Genomic DNA, 22877 nt, shown 5'->3' on the forward strand with positions numbered 1-22877 from the left:
AATTCACTATCACTCAGTTCCACGGAGTCGAGGTTATCCTCGTGGCATGAGCGTATATGAATACTAAGTTATGATATCCATTATAGCAGGCAATAGAGGAGTGAAAACATAAACATCATGATGAAAGTAACGCGCAAGCAAAAGGGTCACAAGAAGAAGAAGAAGCGGCCGAGTGGCCGCGAGTCTCCCGCTGTCTGTGGCTCATCTCATCTCTGCTTTATTTTTTGGTATTCCATGTAAGATTTCACTTAATGCATTACAAAACAATCTTTCCTTGGGGCAAGATTTGTAAAAAGCTAATAGAAATGTTGTTTTGTGAACATAAATGCATATATAAGACAGTCACACCACCTGGAGAGGGTGTGTTCCCAGCAACCTCAGAGCAACCTGATAGCAACCTTGTCACCGTCCCTCCAAGCGTTCATGGATGCCATTTCGCTGCAAGAGGCTGCTCTGACGTTGTTAAAGAATCTTGGATCCAGCACCAGGAGCGCCAGAGACAAAGGCAGGAGGCTTGAGCTTGAGCTTGAGTTGGGAGTCACCCAGCACTTGCTGTCGGTGTAGCCTTTGGATCGGCGTTCTCCCATACACACCTGGAAATGGAAGAGTGGGGCAGGAAGTCTGAAGCATTAATGCTTTCCCTCCCTCCCCCCTCCCTCATCATTCATCACATTCACACCTGTTCCCCATCCCCATCCCTGTCCCTGAGGGGTCCCTGCCTTTCAATCATTCTCATACGTTCCCTCCAGGCACTCGCTAAGAAATCTTTCACACCCTCAATCACCCGACCATTTACCTGTCTCTCAACACACAGCCCCAGCAGGTACTCCATCCATTCCCTAGCATTCCTCTCTCTCATCTCACTACATGCTTCTACTCCTATCTCTTCTGTCACTACACCTAACATCCTGTCTCTTGCACACCCATACCCCTCACACTCCAGCATCAAATGTTCTACTCGTACTGTCTCATCCACACCCGTCTCGCATACTTCACACACCTTACTTCCTCCATTCTGATCTTTCACTTGTTTCTGATTGGGGCAGAGAAAACCTGGTTTTGTTCAATGCCTCAAAAACTCAATTTCTACAACTATCTACTCGACATAACCTTCCAGACAACTATCCTCTCTTCTTCAATAACACTCAACTTCCCCTCTCCTCTACATTAAACACACTCGGTCTATCCTTCACTAAAAATCTAAACTGGAAATTTCACATCTCTACTCTTGCTAAATCAGCTTCCAAGAAGTTAGGTGTCCTATGGCGTCTTCGTCCATTTTTCTCTCCTCCCAGCTGCTTGCTCTGTACAAGGGCCTTATCCGCCCGTGTATGGAGTATGGCTCTCATGTCTGGGGGATCCACACACAGCTTTACTAAACAAGGTGGAATCTAAAGCTTTTCGTCTTATCAACTCTTCTCCTCTAACTGACTGTCTTGATTCTTTAAGTCACCGCCGCAATGTTGCATCTTTATCTGTCTTCTACCGCTGTTTTCATGCTGTCTGCTCTTCTGAACTTGCTAACTGCATGCCTTCCCCTCCTGCGGCCTCGCTGCACAAGACTCTCTACTTCTTCTCATCCCTATTCTGTCCATCTTCCTAATGCAAGAGTTAACCAGTATCTTCACTCCTTCATTCCCTACACTGGTAAACTCTGGAACTCTCTACCTGTGTCTGTATTTCCACCTGCCTATGACTTAAACTCTTTCAAAAGAGGAGTGTCAAGACACCTCTTACGTTAACTGGACCCTCCTTTTAGATTTTTTTGTTTTTTCTCTTTCTACTTTCCTTTTAACAGGGCCTGGCAACCAGTGGGATTTTTTTTTTTTTTTCCAACACTGTTTTCCCTTGGCCAGTGCCCTTGTAATGTAAAAAAAAAAAAAAAAAAATTCTTCCACCTATACACCCTGCTGTTCACCTCCAGGGACTTGGCCCTGGCTCTGAACAGCAGTTCCCCCCCACGGCTCCCATCATAAAAACTTTCACGCCTAGGCCGGTCCTTTCTCCGATACCATTCTAGCGTTGTCTTCTCACTCATCCCCCTCCTCCACTCTGCTTTTCCATTCTCTTCCACACGCCTATTGATTTCTCTCTTACTTGCATCTACACTTCCATGTCCTATGGCTCTTCTGACAAGCATTCCTATTCCACCCACCCAAATTTCTATATTAAACGACGACTGTGCCCACTGTCCATACACGTTCCATTCGTACATCTTTTTTGCCCATTTACTCCCATCCATCCTCTGCAGTCTAACCCTATACCTCAACACTGCCTTAGCTAACCTTTCCCTAAATGTACTCCATCCCATATCGCCTCCACTGCCACATACCTGTTGGCACCTAACGCTATCCTGCCTGTCATGTTCTGCAGCACCTCTAGCCTATTCAGGTCCTTCCTAGTCCACACTGTTGTTCACAGCGAAGCTACCGCATTCGGTCCCTCACTCGGCAAATTCAAACCCAGAAAATTTGTTAAAACGGATGTGGTTGTACGTTATGCGAATTTTTTGGTCAAACTTTATACAGTACGTTAAACCGGAAATTCATTAAACAAACATTGATTAAGCGGAGTATTACTGTGTGTATATATATATATATATATATATATATATATATATATATATATATATATATATATATATATATATATATAACTTAACTCTCGGCTATCGCGCCCAATTGGGGCCAAAATAGCCGTGCCATAGCCGAAAACGCGATAGCCGAATTGAACAACTAATGGTGAAAATTGTTATTGGTGTCGTAACCACAAATTTTACTCTTAATATCCCTCATATATATATATATATATATATATATATATATATATATATATACAGGTGTCCTCGGTTAACGATCGACTACTTAACGATATTTCGCTCATACGATCCCTCCAAATTAATCCCTATTTTTTGGTTAACGATCGCCAAAATTCGGTTAACGATCGGATTGACCATCGCAATCGCGATCGCAATCGCGATCGCAGCGCCTCCATCCACCCGCGGCCCGTGCAGTAAACACACCACAGTCTTTCCCGCTGTTTTGATTGTGCAACAACAACTCTATCACGCTCGCTCTAAACTTCTTTTTGTGCTTATTTGTGATCAAGTGAACTTAGTGATGGCTTCCAAGCGACCCAACGATTGTTCTCCACCGGGAGATAAGGCTAAAAATCGAGAAAGAGCATTGGCCTTGATATTAAGTTGAACATTGTGACTCGTCATGAGGGTGGTGAAGGGGTAAACTCTATTGCTCGTGCCCTTGGTTTATCTCAATCAACTGTATCAACAGTTCTCCAGAAAAAGTACAAGTGAAGCAGCAGGCCAACCAAGTCACAAACCTGCACAAACACACAACAACTCGTAACAGGGAACCGATTATGGAAAAATTGGAACGTTTGCTGAGGCTATGGATTGAAGACCACACACACCGCCGCATGCCTCTTTCTACCCAACTCGTTACTACTAAGGCACTGAGCCTGTGGGAGGACCTGAAACCAGAATTCAACATAGGCGAGACAGTGTCCTTCAAGGCCAGTAAGGGGTGGTTTGAACGTTTCAAACATCGTGGGAGTCTACACAACCTCAAGGTTAGTGGGGAGGCAGCGAGTTCGGATCAACCCGCTGCAAACGCCTTCAAGCCTTTGCTTAAAGAGCGCATCGAGGAAGGAGGTTATTCAGCCAAGCAGGTTCTAAACTTTGACGAGACAGGCCTGTATTGGAAGAAGATGTCATCGAGAACGTTTATAGCAAAGGAGGAGAAGTCGGCACCAGGATTCAAGGCATCTAAAGACAGGTTAACATTATTGGTGGGGGGGAATGCCGCTGGTGATCTTAAGCTTAAACCATGCCTTATTTACCATTCCCAAAACCCAAGAGCTCTGTCTGGCTATATTAAGGAATATTTGCCCGTAGTATGGAAGGCAAACAAAAGGGTGGATGACGACTGTTATCATGCAAAGTTACGTGACAGGATACCTCTCCAAATTCCTAAAAGAATATGCTGCCCAAAACAACATTGCTAACAGATTTCTCTTGCTGTGTGACAACGCCCCAGCCACCCAGAGAGCATGAATGACTGGGCAGATAATATTGAGGTCATGTTTATGCCCCCAAACACAACTGCCCTCATCCAGCCGATGGACCAAGGAGTCATCGCTACTTTCAAGGCCTATTACCAGCGGCGCACCATGAAACAGCTGTTGGCCTGCATTGACACCCCTGACAAGCCGACCATGAAACAATTTTGGAAGGATTATAACATTAAAAGGGATCGACAACATCGACGAGTCATGGAAGGAGGTGTCCAAGTCGGCAATGAATGGATGTTGGCGTAATTTGTGGCCTGAGTGCGTGGAACGTAAACAGGAAGTCCCTGTCGATGTTACAGCAGTAAGGAAAGACATCGCTCATATCTCCCATAAGGCAGGCTTCAATGAGGTGGACGAGAATGACGACAAGAACTGCTGGACAGTCATTCTGAGCCTCTCTCAACGACGACCTCATGGAGTTGGAGAAACAAAATACTTTGGAGGAAATGGAGGAGGACAAGGAGCCTGAAAGAACCCTCTCCGTCAAGATTTTCGAGGAGATTTTTAATCATATTAACCAGGCCATACATCTTCTCCAGGAGAATGACCCCAACCCAAACCGAAGTAATGGCGTGACTAATGCTATAGAAAATGACATGAAAGTGTATAAAGAACTATTTGAGGCAAAGAAAAGGATGGCAAAACAGACAGTCATCTCATCTTTCTTCAAACCACTCACCGCCCAAGCAACCCCATCCACATCCCAAGCAACCCCATCTACCGATCAAGCAACTCCATCCACCTCCCAAGCTACCCCATCCACCTCAAAAGCAATCCCATCTACTTCCATAGGAGTCATCTCGTCGTACTTCAAAGTTCGTCCTGCTACCTCGAAAAAAACTCCACCCACTTCCAAAACAACTCCATCCACCTCCAAAACAACTCCACCCACATCCAATCTATCCTTCACATCCACCGTAACCTTGAGTGACGATGAGGAGAGCCTGGATGACCCACCCCCACTGGAAAACGTATTCTCTCAAGAATTTGAAGGGTTTGAAGCAGCTGACCGAGTTTGGGTCGGGTGTGGGCATGATGAGATTTAATCCTCCAAGGCCCTGTGTCCCTCGGGGGGCACAAAACAACACACTACGCATATCACATCCACTCCTCAAGGTAAGTACTACCAATTCTAAAGGTGTAAATAACAACTAACAACATAGAAAGTGTCGTTTATTTACGCATCGCGAAATACATGTATGTAGTTGATAATTTCAAATCCCTCAGTTAGCGATCGTTCGGTTAGCGATCTGTTTTTGGGAAACGAACCCTATCGTTAACCAAGGGATACCTGTAAGAGAGAGAGAGAGAGATGGGAACAGTCTATGCCATTAGGGATTTTAGACACAAGGCGGGATGCATGTAGCTTATCTTTAGTGATTGGTGGAGACAAGGATGGTGGGAGAAGCACTAGGATTTCAAGGACAGCATACGGCGTGAGTAGTTGGTATCCAACACACTATACGGGACAACTGAACTGAAGAAAGCTCAGAAAAGAAATATGACGCCTACGTAGGCGTCACCGAATATGCTACTGGGGCTTCATGACGCCTACATAGGCGTCACCCTATTGAAGGGGTTAACGTTGGAAACGAGGCTTGATATAGTCAAGAGAAAAGAACTTGGGGGAAGGCTCGTCAGCCATAAGCCGTTCCCTGAATTTACCACAGTCAACAGTTGCTACTGTTTTGAGGAATGCTTCAAGTGTTAAGGAGGCAGCAGCTAATGCTTCAAGCCTGCAGTTAAAATTTCTGACAAAACATCGGGAACCCATTATGGATCGGATGGAGGGTTATTTAAAATTTGGATAGACAGCCAAACATGCCAGCATGCCCCACTCTCGTTGAGCCTCATTTCAGTAAAGGCCGTGTCTATTATTGAAACCTTGAAGGTTGAGATGGATGTTTGTTTACTTTTTTCGATTAACTTTCATACTGAGCTGGAACGTATTCCTATCCAATACATGTTAAAACGGGTTCGGTCTACTCTAATATCGGTTTACAACAGGGGTGTGGAGTCAGAGTCGGAGTCGGAGTCGAGGAGTTGAGGAGTCGGCTACTTTTGGCCGGAGTCGAAGTCGGAATTGGAGTCAGAGTCGGAGTCGGAGTCGGTAAAAATATGAGTGACTCCAACTCCTTTACGTGATAAATTTTCGAGTAAAGATTCCACTTCATGGAGATTCCTACAAATTGGGAGAAATTGACTTTGTGGAGGATGTGTCCAATCAAGCATTACATATAAAGATAATTTTTATTAATCTATGATAATTATATAATCGTCAAGTACACTTTTATTATGGATTGACTCGAAAATATGTAAGTATTGATTCTCTTAACTTTCGTCTTTTTTGGGTGTGGCAACTAGTGGGCTTTTTGTTTAATCTTTTCCATTGGCCACCATCCCTGATGTAAAAAAAAAAAAAAATAGACTATCGTTGTGCTGTAAAAAAAAAAAAAATCGGAGTCGGAGTCAAAGTTGGAGTTGCAACCTTAAAATTTCTTGGAGTCGGAGTTGGAGTTGGAGTCGCAACATTTAAATTTACTGGAGTCGGAGTCAGAGTCGGACTTTTGAAAATCCGACTCCACACCCCTGGTTTACAATAGCTTTTTGAGGAACGCATTTCTAGTGTAAAACGAGGACTTACTGTATATATATACATTTACATCTTCTTATGAAGATGATATTAAGTTGAGATTAAAGCATCATTCCAATTAGCAAGAAAATAAATTTTATTATAAAAGTTTTGGTTAGAAACCATGAATCTTAATTTGACTAAAAAATTTACTCTAGAAGAAAACGGTGTGTTCTGTCTGGCTGAAGACGACGGAAAGAATTGACAGAACAGTAAAAAACCAACGGAAATCGTTGAAGACGACAGAAAAAGTGCTAATGTGACGTCGCCTTAAGTACTGCCGCGTAGCGGGATCGAGGAATCGCTCGTGCAGTAGGTTTGAATACGCTTGGGGGCAGCTCTGGATAGTAGCAAATTCCAGATAGTGGCGATCCGGATACGCGGGCGATTACTGTATGTATGTATATATATATTGTTCCAGCCTAGCAGCGACAAGTGGTTCTGTTGTTTGTTTATATTTTTCTGTGAGACGCTCCAAGGCAGAACTTTTAAGTATCAAATGGCCAAGATGAGCTGCTCTGTCATTTATGAGTTTATTTTTTGATAATTAGATAACCTTTCCGTCAGGAAGCCATTTTTAAACATCTTGTGTGATTGTGTCATAGCCTGACTCACGCCCTACACAGTACTTGGCCAGGAGTCAAGTAGGGAGGTGTGTCATTTAGCTCTCTAATTTTTGCCTGACAGGTATAAGTTGACTAGAATTAGAATGAGAAACATCAAGAAGAGAAGACAACTAGAAACAAACAAACAAATGTATTGTTGTGAGACAGATGGACTTTCAATTCTGGCCTCCCCTCTCCCCTCCATCATGCGTGTTATCTCCCCGTCCAAGACCTTCCTCACCCATGCCTCACTGCCAGGCTTCTCCACCATCTCTCTCTATATCATAAGACTGCTATGATCTTTTCAAACGCTTTTTTTTCTTACTGCCTTCATCATCACAACTTTACATGACATAGCTCTCACAATAACACTATTACAAAAAATGATGTTGAGACAAAGGTAGAAACCTGTACCAGACCAACAATAAATACTTCACTATCATTATCTCACTTCAACACACTAATAATGACACAGATAGTGTCCAGTTCAGGAGTGAAACAGCAAATTGCCATGATGCTGCTGATGGCACCTTCCCAACCCTCACATTTTCTAGAGAAGCAGGTATCTAATATGTTATCATTTGATCATTCTCCAGGAAGTCATTATTGTATACACAATCATTTAATGTGTTTTCATTCATTGTTTTCTTACCCATTTGGGTTATATACATGTTTTTTCTCAATTTATAAGGGGTTGGTAGAGGAAATTCCGCGTATCCGGATATTTCGCGTATCCATCAAGGCCTTGGCTGCTATAATCCGGATACACGAGCGATTACTGTACAGTGGAGACTCAATACTCGAACGTCTAAGTACTCAAACTTTTCAATACTCGAATGCAAAAGTTTGATGTAATACTCGAAAAAATACCTGATAGTCGAATGTCCACACATGTGGTTGTAAACAAAGGCCCCCTGGTGTCCCCCTTCTCCCTCCGCCAGTTGTGACTTGTGCTGCTGCGATCACCAGAATAATATTCTGCATTCTATCTGTAGTTTTTAATTTATAAACTTACATTAACACCAAAGACTTAGTGGTGAAAATATCTGGTAATCAAATGGCCGCACATTTGGTCTTATACAAAGCTCTGTCATCTATCTTCTCACTGCTGCTGCTGTGCCGTTCTGATACCATATTATTAGTGATACCGGTAATACCGGCATACCGGATGCCATTGCGCATCCTTAGTCCTGCCACAGTCTTGAGAAAAACAACATTCTTCTGTGTTCTGTCGTAGTTTTTCATTTAGAAACTTATGATGGCACATAAGAGGCTTATCAGTGATGAAAATAAGGAGTCTGATGAGAGTGAAAGTGTTAGTGAGCCACAGCACTCCATTAGTGGATTCACAGGAATCACACCAGGAGAAAAGTTACAAAGACATTTTCATGGATGGTGACTCATCCTCCGGCTACCTCCCTCCTCCTCCCCTCCTCTTCTAAGTTATCCATCACCAGCCTTCACTTATGGTATGTACAAATCAAAATTGTAAAAAAGAAATACATTTAAATTTTTATAAGCTTGAAGTTTTGCTAAGAATGGAACAAATTACCTGATTTATAGCTATCAATACTCCAACTTTTTAATACTCGAACAGACATTTGGAATGAATTAAGTTCGAGTATTGAGTCTTCACTGTATTTATATTCTTAGTCTGAACTAATTTAGAGAACAACAAATCTAATTCATACTTGTAACAATTGGATTTGAAGATAGACTTCCCATTTATCATAGAACTAATGAATTGTTGCTTTACCAACAAAAGAATTATGAAGGAATTGAAGCACTCTACATATTACGTTTGTCATGATAAAAGTAGTGAGTGTGGTCCACATTCCCAGGTTCTGTGCTCGCCAGGGATGGACTCTCCCACAGCTGCTGCTAATCCTGCCACCTGAGAGGGACACATCTGAACAAAGCCTCATGAAATTATCTGGTCGTGAACACATCACTTTTGTATCTACAGCCCAGCTCTCAGCAAACTCAGTCCTGTCATGGCTTCATGGAAGAATACTGTCTAGAGTGGAGCCCATCCAGGATGTGAAGCAGTTGGAGGAGGTGTGGCTGAACACAACTCACATTCAGGAGAAGAAGGTACCATAGATATATTGGACTGTTTTTACTTTTATGACCTTATTGTTCATATTATTATTGTTTCAAATATAAATCATCAGTGTCACTCTAAATCAAAAGTTTGTTTAAGAATTATTTGTATTCATAGATTTTAAGTCATCATATCTTAATGAAGTTTTTCTAATTTTTATTTGTTTATTTTTCATTAGTTTACTTATTTGTTTTATTTTATTTATTTACTTATTTATTTATTTTTTGTGGGATAAATGACTCTAGGGGTTAAATTATCACAACCAACATGAGATTAAGTCAGTATCAGTGGAATTGCCACATATGTGAGATACACTCTTTAAACCTTAAAGTACGGAGAGCTGATTTACTTTCCATCTGTTACAGCAGGGAAAAATGACACCTGTCAAAAATGATAAAAGATTTTTTTCTTTATAAAAGCATATTTCTCCGTGTTATTCTGAGTACAACGATGTAGTTTTCAACATGCTATGACCTCTGAGAGCAAAGTTATTGCATATCAAAAAATTCTCCCCGAACCCCTGGCAGAACCCGCCGCTAAAAAATACCCCCGAAGCTCCAATAACACAGTGCATGTGCTCTCTCTCTCTCTCTCTCTCTCTCTCTCTCTCTCTCTCTCTCTCTCTCTCTCTCTCTCTCTCTCTCTCTCTCTCTCTCTTTCCTTTCGGGTATTTGAATTTGATGTAAAAGTATGAACTTTTGCAATTTCATGTCATGAAAATGCAAACTCAGATATATAAAATGATGTGCAAAACAGAAAAAGAAAAAGAAACCACATATTACAAGTATTGTGGATTTCTATAATAATTGGAATCTGGCAACTCTTATTAGCAATGGGATTCACGTGACTTGGCTGACAAACACAGTCCTGTAGAGGCAACCATGGGTGACACACCAGCACATTGCTCAAGGGGAGTATGTGAGGAAGTTTATGAATGTCGCTGTGAGGGTTGGTCTCTGTCTCCTAGATCAATATCAGAATCACTACTGGAGTCTTCACTTTCTTGTCTCAAAAAAAAATTTACTGTCTTCATTTTCATCACTGTCCTCAATGTTACTAACGTGTAACATTGACATAACATCATTCGAGTACCATTTCCCCCCTCCGGGTCACGGGGGTTGCCAGAGGTCGCCTCGAAATGGGAAAAGATAATGTATTGTGTGGGAACATATGAGGCCCTGCGTGCCAAGCAATCGTAACCTGAAAATCCTACTTTTGAGTAAAACGCGCTTAAAGTTAAACACTGATTATGCACCTAAGATTGGTCAAAATATATGTAAGTATTATACATGAAATGAAAGGTCTTGGATAGTTCTGTTTAGTTATTTAGGTTTTGATAGTAAATCAGAAGATTTCCGGTTTATTAACATTGGGTTAATTAAACCCCACTGAGTAGCAGTAATTTTTTTTTTTTTTCTTAAAACATTTCTAAGTTATTATTTTAAGAGTACTTGTTTTAATTTGGAATATGTGAAGGTTTCATGATGATAGCTGTAAAAGTAAATTTTTGTTATTTTTTTCGAGCAAGAAAAATAAATATTAATCCTTACAAGTTAAAGGGCTAGTCTGACACACACCTGTCAAGGGGGGGGAGAGAGAGAGAGAGAGAGAGAGAGAGAGAGAGAGAGAGAGCTGTCATTGGCTGAGGTGTAGCGTGGGAGTGACGTCACAGCCGTATGCGCTGCTGATTGGGTCACGCACGTCAGGCAGCAACAGCTGGGCTGGGAAGGTTACTATTCTTTGGCACAGAATTGAGCAGGTATCTCGCTACTTTTTTTCACGTATTTTCACTTGACTTTGCACCTTGCTGTAGGTACCTAGAAGGTCGAATTTGGCTTGGCCGGCATCACCATATGACTTTTACACCCCTCTACTCCATGGAGCAGCCGCTATCTCAAAATCTCAAATTTCAGGGTTACGATTGTTTGGCACGCGGGGCCTCATATGTCTCAAGGCTTGAGGAGGTGAGCAAGAAAAGTTGCCAGATACCTCTACTTGCCCCAGGACCATTAGTGAGGGGGAGAGATTCAAACGTTTAGCACGGAAAAATCATGATTCCTGGAACAATCCCTGCCTCTTCGCACGCAATGCAACAATCGTCCTGAAACGATCACTGTACGTTAAGGGTTAAGGGGATAGATAACAAAAATTTGATTAAAAACCCAAGATCATGAGTATTTGAGATTATAGTAAAACTAAATTGTACTGACATGTAGAGCGAGACTGAGAATCTGTGTGACGCTGCCATATCTCTCATTACTTCAAGGAAAAATGGAATAACTGTTCTTGATTCAATTTAATGCATGACTTTACTAAAAAAAAATGAGGTGGGTGGGACAAGACATGAAGATGCCATAGGTAAATTAAATACAGTAAAGGTGCTGGTTATAAAAGTGAAAATGAGGCTGATAATTTACTTAATATTTATTATTATGTCCTCTCGAGATATCCAGTGTAATATAATGAGTGGGGAAAAGAAACGCTGATAAGGTTGTGGTGCTGTGATGCATATCTTGTTTGCGCTGGGACAGATCCTCTTCACTTTGGCTCAGTGTGTCATTTCATCGTGGTGACCAGATGAAAAGTGAGTTAATTAGCACCTGCGTGGTGACCTGACTCATTCCCCTTCCCCCGGGGAAATCCCACCTCAGGTCGAGTGGCAACGTCGCCTGATCTGATATGCCACATCGTCATACATATCCATGAAATACCTTAATTTGATTTGGTATATAGCACTTATTTGTATCACCTGCTATTTAATGAAATAGTCAGAATATTCTTAGAACACCATTTGTTGATAATATTATGATTAAAGAACCATGAGTAGTATAGGCTGAATGTTTTGATTCGAAATCTGGCAGAATGGCGAACAACACCCTATGGGTCAGTACAATTTAGTTTTACTATAGTACATCATCAGCTTTCACAATCATCTGGCAACACTCTGACTAATTCTCAAAGGAATCACTGAATTCTAAGTCATTTTCCCAGATTTAGATGCCATGTGGTTGTGGCCCACGTGGAATTTAAATCCCACACACTGGACTGACGTTTTCAGCACATTTATAGGTGTAGGAATAATCTTTTCATGATTTTTTCTAATTGAAGTGCATTGTGAACTTAAGCAATTCCACCACCAGGAATGTGGATGTTTAGCCTAGTCTGTGGAGTGCTCAGTGGCTCGACAACCTCCCGAGAAAGATGTATGCATGTCATGGCGGATTATTCCCCCAAGAAATCTTTGTTCTCAGACCCTCACAGGCTTGCTATAGGATGAGAATGCCCAGCAAAGGACTTAAAAAGAAAACGGAATACATACAGAAAGCAAGAGAAGTAAAAAACGGAAGACTGAAGAGACAGGCAGAGACAGAAATGGAAAATGTGATACGGCAAGTGCACCTCCCTCGGCACCTAATGCTGCAGCCGCTACTCCAAACACAAATTCTAGTCAAAAGAGAGAACAGATTCTTTCATCTCCTACAAAAAGAACATCTGCCTCTGATGAACATGTTATAGTCCAGAAGAAGGTGTTTGAGGATATTGCACATAACATTGCGTGTAAGGTTTGTAAAGAAGGTAATATGCGCTGCAAATTTATTTTAACCAAATTCACAACTCTGTAATAATACAGTGCCACTAAGGTAAGTTTATTGTGGTAAATAATACTTCCTACAACCAAGTGGAATGCAGAGAAAAAAGAATTAGTAAAGTAATGCTAATCTATGCTGCAATGATGTGCAGCTTTGCAAATAGTGATGTAGAAAAGATTTGTAGCCTCCTTAGCATCAAGCACTTTGCTCGCAAGACGTACACACATTATTACACTTTCATCAAAGAACAAACATTAGAGCACATAAAAGATGTGTTCAAGAGAAGCAGGGAAGCTTTGTTCCATTATTATTCAGAAGAACTTGACAGACAACCTGATGTGTCAGGTGATCTTGACATGGATGTCAGCTTTGATGGCACATGACACAAACGTGGGAAAATGACACCATGATAAAAAGATACCTTAGAGGATTTACGCAAAATCCAAATGAACCTTCCCATAGCAGAATATGGCTCTATTACTCAAAACACCTTGCTACAACAAAGAGTAAGCTGGATTTTACTGCAGCCCAGGTGGCAGGTGAATACAATGCTGGCTACATGGATGCTAATATAAATACAAATGTTGGAGTTCCACTTACTTCCATAGTGCAGAAGTACTTGGAACAGAAGAATACAACAATGGACATGCCATTAAGAAAGAAAATGGGGAATAGGATCTTTCAGATGGACCTTGACTACACTCCATGGGGTCATTGATGTGACAGCATTCACCTTTAGTTGCCGTTTTCTCATTTGTTAAGATATCAACATTCAAGTTAAGATTTCTCTCTTATCTTCTGACCAATTTTAATGATTCTTTTTGTAAACTATTTGTAATTGAAAGCAATACAAATGTACTAGAGTAAATTTGACATTTTCATTGAAATTATGTAATACAATTTTCAAATTAATGGAAAATTTTTTTTTTCTGAAGTGGATTGGTTATTGCATATATAAAAATTATGTAGAAAATTGTATGGGAAAAGTTCCTTCACAGTATTTTACCTTAACCATTTGAGAATTAAAGTAAACCTTTTGGGACTGAATCTTTCTATTGATGTTTGGGTCATATTAATTCAAAATTTATTTGGAAAATTCAAAATATATATACAGTGGAGACTCAATACTCAAACATCTAAATACTCGAACGCAAAAGTTCGATTTAATACTAAAAAATATACCTGATAGTCGAACGTCCACACCCGTGGTTGTAAATAAAGGCTCCCTGGTGTCCCCTTTCCCCCTCTGCCAGTTGTGACTTGTGTTGCTGCAGTCATCAGAATAACATTTTCCTACATTTTATTTACAGTTTTTTATTTATAAACTTACATTAACACCAAAGGCTTATTAGCGGTGAAAATATCTGGAAATCAAACGGCCGCAAATTTGGCTGTATACAAAGCTCTGTCATCTCCCTTCTCACAGCCGCCACTGTACTGTTTTGATGCTGTATTACTGTAATACCGGTATACCAGATGGTGGTGCGCATCACTAATCCTACCGCAGTCTTGAGATAACAACAATCTTCTGCGTTCTGCGGGTAGTTTTTTAATTTAGAAACTTACAATGACACCAGAGAGGCTTAGTAGTGATGAAAATAAGGAATCTGGTGAGAGTGCAAGTGTTAGTGAACCACAGCACTCCATTAGTGGATTTACAGGAATCACACCAGGAGAAAAGTTACAAAAGACATTTTCATGGATGGTGACTCATCCTCCAGACAAGGTCATCTAACAATGATAAAAGTTTCTAAATGAAACTGTGTTCCCATTATATATATATATATATATATATATATATATATATATATATATATATATATATATATATATATATATATATATATATATATATATGGTTACCTATCCCCCTTACACAAACACAGCATTAATAGTGGGAAGAGAGTGAAAATTGACAGACAGCTCAGAGTACCTAAGTTCATGGAAGTTGTTTTACCTAGGGAGTGGCAAAGTTCCCATTCTAAATTATTAGTAAAGAACTCCAAGGATGTTCAATGTAGAAGATGGGGGACAGTTCAGTGTCAGTTAACAAGAGGTGATAGTTATTTGGAAAGGTTATATGTAATATTTGGTAGAACTGAGCTTTTGAGGCACTGAATAACACTAAAGTTTCCTCTGTTCCAATCAGAAATTACAGAAAGATGCTGACATTTGGTTCTCCAAATGATTATCTGCATGAAAGGTTTGCCTTTTATATCTGGAGAAGTTGTTATTGTCTTTGAAACTGAAAGTTCCTCCACCACTTCACCAGATTCCTCACATGGTGTACATCTCAGAGCTCCTGAATCCCCCACTGCTGATTGCTGCTTTGGGCCTGCGCTTCTCAACACGCATCAAACTGGCATCCTTCACTGTAAAGAAGGAAGAGAAAGAGCAGGTAAGGTGGCATTGCGTTTATAGTTTTGTTTTACTGGTTCAGAATACTAAGTCTCTTCAAGCTTTATAGTACAGGCAACCCCCGTTTAACGAAGGGGTTACGTTCCTAAAACACACTTCGTTAAGCGAAACTTCGTTAAGCGAATCGATTATAACAAGTTTAACCCCTGATTTGAACTTTCATTGAGAGTAAGCAAAGCGAGAGTGCATCATAGAACAGTAAAAGGTTTAATGAAAGTAAAAATTATGAAGTTAAACATTAGCTAGTTTAATTTAAGTCATTATAATGTACACTAATGTATGTATGTATGTAACTTTATAATGTTGATGATCTTAACTTTATGAAGGGAGGAAGAGTGAAACGGGAAAGACACTAACCGGCAACCTGTGGAATATAAACAAAGTGCGCATCATGGTACTGCATACAAAACTTATGTACCACATATCCACAAGGCTTTCCATTTTATCCATTGTATACGTTACGAGAGTCTGTGACTGGCGAGTGGCTTGGCGTGGTAGTGGTGGGGAGCCGTGACTACTGGCTACTTGCTCCCTCCTCCACTGTTTGTGCATCACCCCCAGCACTGAGTGCAACCTCAGCTTCAAAGCCATCAAAATCCAGAGCGATGTCATCTTCTTGTAAAAGGCCCAGCAGGTCGTCGACATCCTCTTCATCTTCACCTGGTTCAGCTGTTATGTTAGCCAGAGCATTGGCAGCCTGTGATTGACTGAAGTATCCTGTGATCAGTGACTGGTGGCGAGCATTAACACGAGACATGTAGAGGTCTTTATAAATGTTCATCACTTGATCAAGAGATGGCTGTAATATGCTGCGTGGATATGGGCGCCTGTCATATTCCTCCAGTTGTTCAGTCAGCCGTGAGAAGGTGGTGAGAATCTCCGTCAGTTGCCTAGTTGTCGGTTTGCCTGACTGAACATTTTGCTCCTGCTGTCCATCCTCTTCAGGATCATTTTGAGCTTCATCTTCCTCAAGCATCTCAATAGTAGCCTCCTCTTGATGGATACCAATAATTTCTTGCAAGTCACTGGCCTCCACAGCCGAAAAGCCAGGTGCAGGGATCAGACGTGCAGCTTCTACAGTCTGCGAGAGAGTGTGGTGGCTTCCTGCTGGCACCCATGCACAGCTGTTCCGACCTCACCTAACAAAAACTTCCAAGCGTGTAACACTGTAGCTTTGTTTATTTTCTGCCAGGCCTTCACAATGCGGTCAACAGCATTCTTAATGTTGTAGTTTTTCAAAAACTGGTTCACAGTTAACACTTCTCGGGTCTGAGATGGTGGTGGGTCTGAACTGGTGCTGGCGATCGGTTCATCGGGCTCATCCTGGTCACATACACTTAGCTCAGCCTCAATCCTCTCTAGTTCTTGTAGCGAGTCAGTCTTGACACGCATGTCATCATAGAGAGACTGATAATAAAAGAGCTTGACGTTGCAGATGAACTCTTTATCAAGAGGCTGTAGAAGTGATGTTGTATTAGGCGGGAGGAAGACAACTTTTACATTAGGATGATGCCCTATTAGGAGTTTACCATGCCCCGGAGCATTATCCATACATAGCAGCACCTTGAAATCTAAATTCTTCCTCTTGCAATAACTCTGGGCATCAGGGACAAAATGATTGTCGAACCAGTCAGTGCACAGTGCCGACGTGACCCAAGCCTTCTTATTACTGGCCCAATAAACATTAAGCTGGTTCATATTGCAATTCCTGTATGCTCTAGGCTTAGCAGAGCGATAGATGACTTGGGGCTTCATCAAACAGTCGCCACTTGCATTAGCTGTGAATAAAACAGTAATGCGGTCCTTGGAAGGCTTCACACCCCTAGCTTGTCTTTCATTCTTGGCGATGAGGGTTGATTTTGGTGCCCGCTTCCAGTAAATCCCAGTTTCATCACAGTTAAAAATCTGGTCACGGCTGTAACCGCCTTCAGTCACAAGACGTTGAAAAATCTCTGGGTAAGTTCTGGCTGCTTCCTCATCTGCTGATCTGCTTTCACCATGCTTCAGGGCATACTTAACTTCATATCTTTTCTTAAATGCTGCTAGCCAGCCTACAGAAGCCGCAAAATGGGGTGGAGGGTTAACATTTTTCTTACGGCACACTGAATCAAAGTACAGCCGTGCTTGTGATCTTATTGCAGGGCCAGAAAGATCACCCTTCTCTCGATCCCTTCTGATTACCCATTCATTTAGGTAATGTTCCATGATTGCAAGCAATCTGTTGCGCTGTGAAGTATCAGCCAGTGTGCGTGCTGAGGGAAACCGAGAAAACACCTTCACGGAAGCAGCCAAGTTTTCTTTATTTTTGCGCACTGATCGTACTGTTGATTCAGGACAGTTAAACTTACGCATTATGTCACATGTTCTTGCACCATTGTTCATCATCTGAACCATTTCTTTCTTTTCCTGGAGAGTATATTTTCTGAGCTTCACTCCCTTTCGATATTCACGCTTCTCACGTCCACCACGTTTTTCACCAGAGTTTCCACCACGATTTCCGCCACTACCACTTACAGAACTCATGTTCCTTGTTATTTCAAGTTATTGTACTGCCACTAGAATGTTTTCACTTTAACAACAAAAGTAAATATGCACCACAACACAACAAAATCGCAAAATTGTTGTTGACCCAGCTTCTGCCCTGATGTGACCGACCCAAGCCAACCATTAAACTGGCGCGCCAGCCTATGCGCATGCGTGAGATGTTCATTTACCACCGCTAGATGGCAGAAGGCGGGAAATTTGAAGTAGGCGCGAGATGCTAAATTCGCGAAACTATATTACGCGAGATGACCGTTCATACTATATATATATATATATATATATATATATATATATATATATATATATATATATATATATATATATATATATATATAGGCAACCCCCACTTAACGAAGGGTTACGTTCCTAAACACACTTGTTAAAAACTTCTTTAACCGATTATAACAAGTTTTACCCCTGACTTGAACTTCCATTGAGAGTAAGCAAAGTGAGAGTACATCATAGTACAGTGAAAGGTTTAATGAAAGTAAAAATTATGAAGTTTAACATTTAGGCAGTTTAATCTAAGTCATTATAATGTACACTAATGTATGTATGTACGTAACTTTATAATGTTGATGATCTTAAATTTATGAAGGGAGGGAGAGTGAAGCGGGAAAGACACTAACCGGCAACCTGTGGAATGTAAAGAAAGGGCGCATCATGGTACAGCTTACAAAACTTATGTACCACATTTCCACAAGGCTTTCCATTTTATCCATTGTAGAGTCACGAATTCAGGTGGTTCTTTTAGCTTGCAAGGAAGATAGTCTCATGAGCTTTCTTAATAGAGTCTGCTAACTTGAAAATATTAGAGACAGTATATGGAGTCAAGATGGTGGCCAGCAATGCTATAGTTTTCTCGCCTCTCTCGTGACTGTGAATAATATCCAGTTTCACTTCGAGAGTAAGAGACTTCCTGGTCTTCTTAGGAACGCTAGACCACATTGCAGGGCGTTTTGGTGATAAGTTGAGCGAGTGAAGATGAGCTGCTGCTGAAGCTGTTATGGGAGTGAATGGTGCATGTGTTGTCCACGAGAGGCTTGATCTTGATCTTGATCTTGATTCTACAGGTTTCTCAGGATTTCTCCTGAGGGAGGCCTTAGTATTTGCGGCTGCTAGTGTATTAAAACGCTTATCGGCTTTCGTGATACGGCGGGGCTTTCAAACTTGGAAAAAATTACCTGGATAAAACTTTGTTAAAGCGAGTTTGGTGTTCGTTAAACGAGCAGATGGTAGTAAAATGAAACCTTCATTGTAGCGAAATTTCGTTGTGTGAACCTTCGTTAAACTGGGTTTGCCTGTATATATATATATATATATATATATATATATATATATATATATATATATATATATATATATATATATATATATATATATATATATATATATATATATATATATATATATATATATATATATATATATACAGGCAACCCTGTTTAATGAAGGTTCACATAACGAAATTTCGCTATAACGAAGGTTTCATTTTACTACCATCTGCTCGTTTAACGAACACAAAACTCGTTTCAACGAAGTTTTATCCAGGTAATTTTTTTCCAAATTTGAAAGCCCCACTGTATCATGCAAGCTGACAGGCTTTTGAATACACCAGGAGCTGCTGGTACTAAGGCCCGCCTCAGGAGAAATCCTGAGACACCTATAGAATAAAGATCAAGATCAAGCCTCTCGTGGACAACACAGACTCTGCCGATACAAAGGCCTGACTCAGAAGAAATTCTGTGTCACCTGTAGCATCAAGATCAAGATCACATGCACCACTCACTGCCCAGTCAAAACATAACAGCGTCACCAGCAGCTCATCTTCCTTAGTTCAACTTACCACCAAAACACCCTGCAATGTGGCCTAACGTTCCTAAGAAGACCAGGAAGTGTCTTACTCTCAAAGTGAAGCTGGGTATTATTCACAAACAAGAGAGAGGCCAGAAAACTATTAACATTGCTTCCCACCATGGCTTGACTCCATCTACTGTCTACTATTTTCAAGTCAAGATACTCTATTAAGAAGGCTAGTGAGACCTCACCTTCCTTGCAAGCTAAAAGAACCACCAGAACTCGTGACTCTACAATGGATAAAATGGAAAGCCTTGTGGAAATGTGGTACATAAGTTTTGTATGCAGTACCATGATGCGCACTTTGTTTACATTCCACAGGTTGCCGGTTAGTGTATTTCCCGTTTCACTCTCCCTCCCTTCATAAAGTTAAGATCATCAACATTATAAAGTTGCGTACATACATACATTAGTGTACATTATAATGACTTAAATTAAACTACCTAAATATTTAACTTCATAATTTTTACTTTCATTAAACCTTTTACTGTACTATGATGCACTCTCACTTTGCTTACTCTTAATGGAAGTTCAAATCAGGGGTTATACTTGTTATAATCGGTTCGCTTAACGAAGTTTCGCTTAACAAAGTGTTTTTTAGGAACATAACCCCTTCGTTAAATGGAGGTTGCCTGTATATATATATATATATATATATATATATATATATATATATATATATATATATATATATATAAAAAAAATATATATATATATATATATATATATATATATATATATATATATATATATATATATATATATATATATATATATATATATATATATATATATATATATATATATATATATATATATATATATATATATATATATATTGTAACAATGTGGAACAGGTGGGTTGGTGGGTGATGGAAAGAAACTCAGGAGTAGCAGGAGTATTTTATATATATATATATATATATATATATATATATATATATATATATATATATATATATATATATATATATATATATATATATATATATATATATATATATATATATATATATATATATATATATATATATATATATATATATATATATATATATATATATATATATATATATATATATATATATATATATATATACACACACACACACACACACACACACACACACACACACACACACATTGTGGGTCTTACTGAAACAAAACTGAGAGAGGGAGAAGACCTGATGAAGGTTGGAGAAGGAAATATAACGTTTGGAAAAGAAATAGAGTAGGTAAGATGGGAGGAGGAGTGATGTTGCTGGTTAAAAAGATATAAAGGTGGATCAAGTGAAAAAGGTATGGGAAAGGCAGAAGTGCTAAAGATCAGAGCAGAAACTAATGAAGGAAAAAAGAGGCACTACATAGTGGTGTACGTACCACCTAAGACAAATGCATGGTCAGTACAGGAATATGAAGAAATGATAAGTGATACAGGAACATGTCTGGAAGAAATGTTGGGTGGCTGTGAACGAACTATAATGATGGGAGATTTTAATTGTAAAGAGGTGTGTTGGGAGGACTGGTCAATGGAAGGATCAGAGACAACATGGGGAAATACACTATTGACACTGGCAATGGAAAATGTGTTAACTCAGTGGGTCAAAGAAGATACTAGGTTTGGAGGAGAGGGAGCATCGTCAAGACTGGACTTGGTCTTTAGTACAGAGCCAATGGTCATTGAGGAGATGAGGGTGGAGTGCCCTTTAGCAAAGAGTGATCATGCAGTTTGTGGGGATGAAGAAATGAAGAATATAAAGTGGGAAGATGGAATTATGCATTCTTTAACCACCCACGAAAGGTGAAAATCTGCCAAGTAGTGCGGATTAAGCAGTGGGAAAGTTACAAAAGAGCAAGAAATGAATATGTGTTGATTAGAAGAGAAGAAAGAAAGAAACAAGAAAAGGATATAATTGATAAATGTAAAGACCAACCAAGGCTTTTTACAGACATGTGAACAACAACATCAAAAATAGAGAAAGTATTGAAAGTTTAGAAGTAAATGGAGTATACTATATATACTTTCTACATACATAACATTTTAAACATTTTTAAACCTCCCAATTGGCAGAAAAAGTTTGTGAAGTAATTGATGCCTCATTAAGGGAAGGCACTATTATCAACCTTTCTTGCCACTGTATAAACCTTCCCCACATGCTTATCAACTATTCCCTCTACTGTATTACCCTTCCCCACACTCTTATAAACATTTTTGTAGGCTAAACATATGCGAGGGCTGCAACGAAAATGGTGCCTGACTTAAGAGATTTGACTTATGAAGACGTTACTGTATATGTATACGAGCAATGCATGTACAGTTCTGTACGTACATAGTAACATATATTATCGTCGTTATTACGCACCAACTTACTGTATTACTGTACGTACAGTATTTGTAAATGATGTGTGAATGGTGCCTGCATTCTTTCCTCCTTCCCTCCTCCTCTTCCACTATGTACTACCATTAGCCAAAAACATCTGTCTCCAAGGTAAGAACAATAAATGAACTTTTGCTGTTATTTCATATATTTTCATGCATTGATAAAGCATGCATTTGTACATAACTGAAAAGGCAAAAACATATCTCTCCTATCTCCCTGTACCTCCTCCACCAACACTTATCACAGAGGAGGGGTGAACAATGTGAACAAACCTCTACAGGCAAGACTGTGCTCCCCCCCTTTCCCTCCTCTCTCTCTCTCTCTCTCTCTCTCTCTCTCTCTCTCTCTCTCTCTCTCTCTCTCTCTCTCTCTCTCTCTCTCTCTCTCTCTCTCTCTCTCTCTCTCTCTCTTCTGTGGGTGGCTATATTTGTACACTCCAGCTGATTGACAGTCCAAAGTGAGGGTTGGGAATGCAGTAACATCTTGTGGAATGCATTCTACGAGATAAATATACTTTATAAGAGTAGTTTATCTATTTATATTATCTTTTGTTATGTTTTATTTTGTTTCTAAGCAATGATTATTATTTATAAATACCAGTTCCTTATCTGAAAACACATAAAAAAAAAATAGGGGTGCTCTTTTGGGGAAGGGTGG

The 22877-nt window shown here is 40.0% G+C and overlaps 1 protein-coding gene across 2 annotated transcripts in view; it reads left to right on the forward strand.

Annotated features, from left to right (window-relative positions):
• The window catches only part of LOC123515121 (E3 ubiquitin-protein ligase RNF103-like), a 41265-nt gene that overhangs the window by 13721 nt on the left and 4667 nt on the right, over window positions 1-22877 (forward strand). Inside the window, exons 6-7 of one of the 2 annotated variants that reach the window (XM_045273562.1) lie at window positions 9168-9420; window positions 15293-15418. In XM_045273562.1, the coding sequence (XP_045129497.1) occupies window positions 9168-9420; window positions 15293-15418 (379 nt within the window). The remainder of the gene's footprint in view (window positions 1-9167; window positions 9421-15292; window positions 15419-22877) is intronic. The other variant, XM_045273563.1, reaches the window with a different exon arrangement.

Source organism: Portunus trituberculatus, chromosome 38 (genome assembly GCF_017591435.1).
Source record: "Portunus trituberculatus isolate SZX2019 chromosome 38, ASM1759143v1, whole genome shotgun sequence".
NCBI classification, from domain to species: Eukaryota; Metazoa; Arthropoda; class Malacostraca; order Decapoda; family Portunidae; genus Portunus; species Portunus trituberculatus.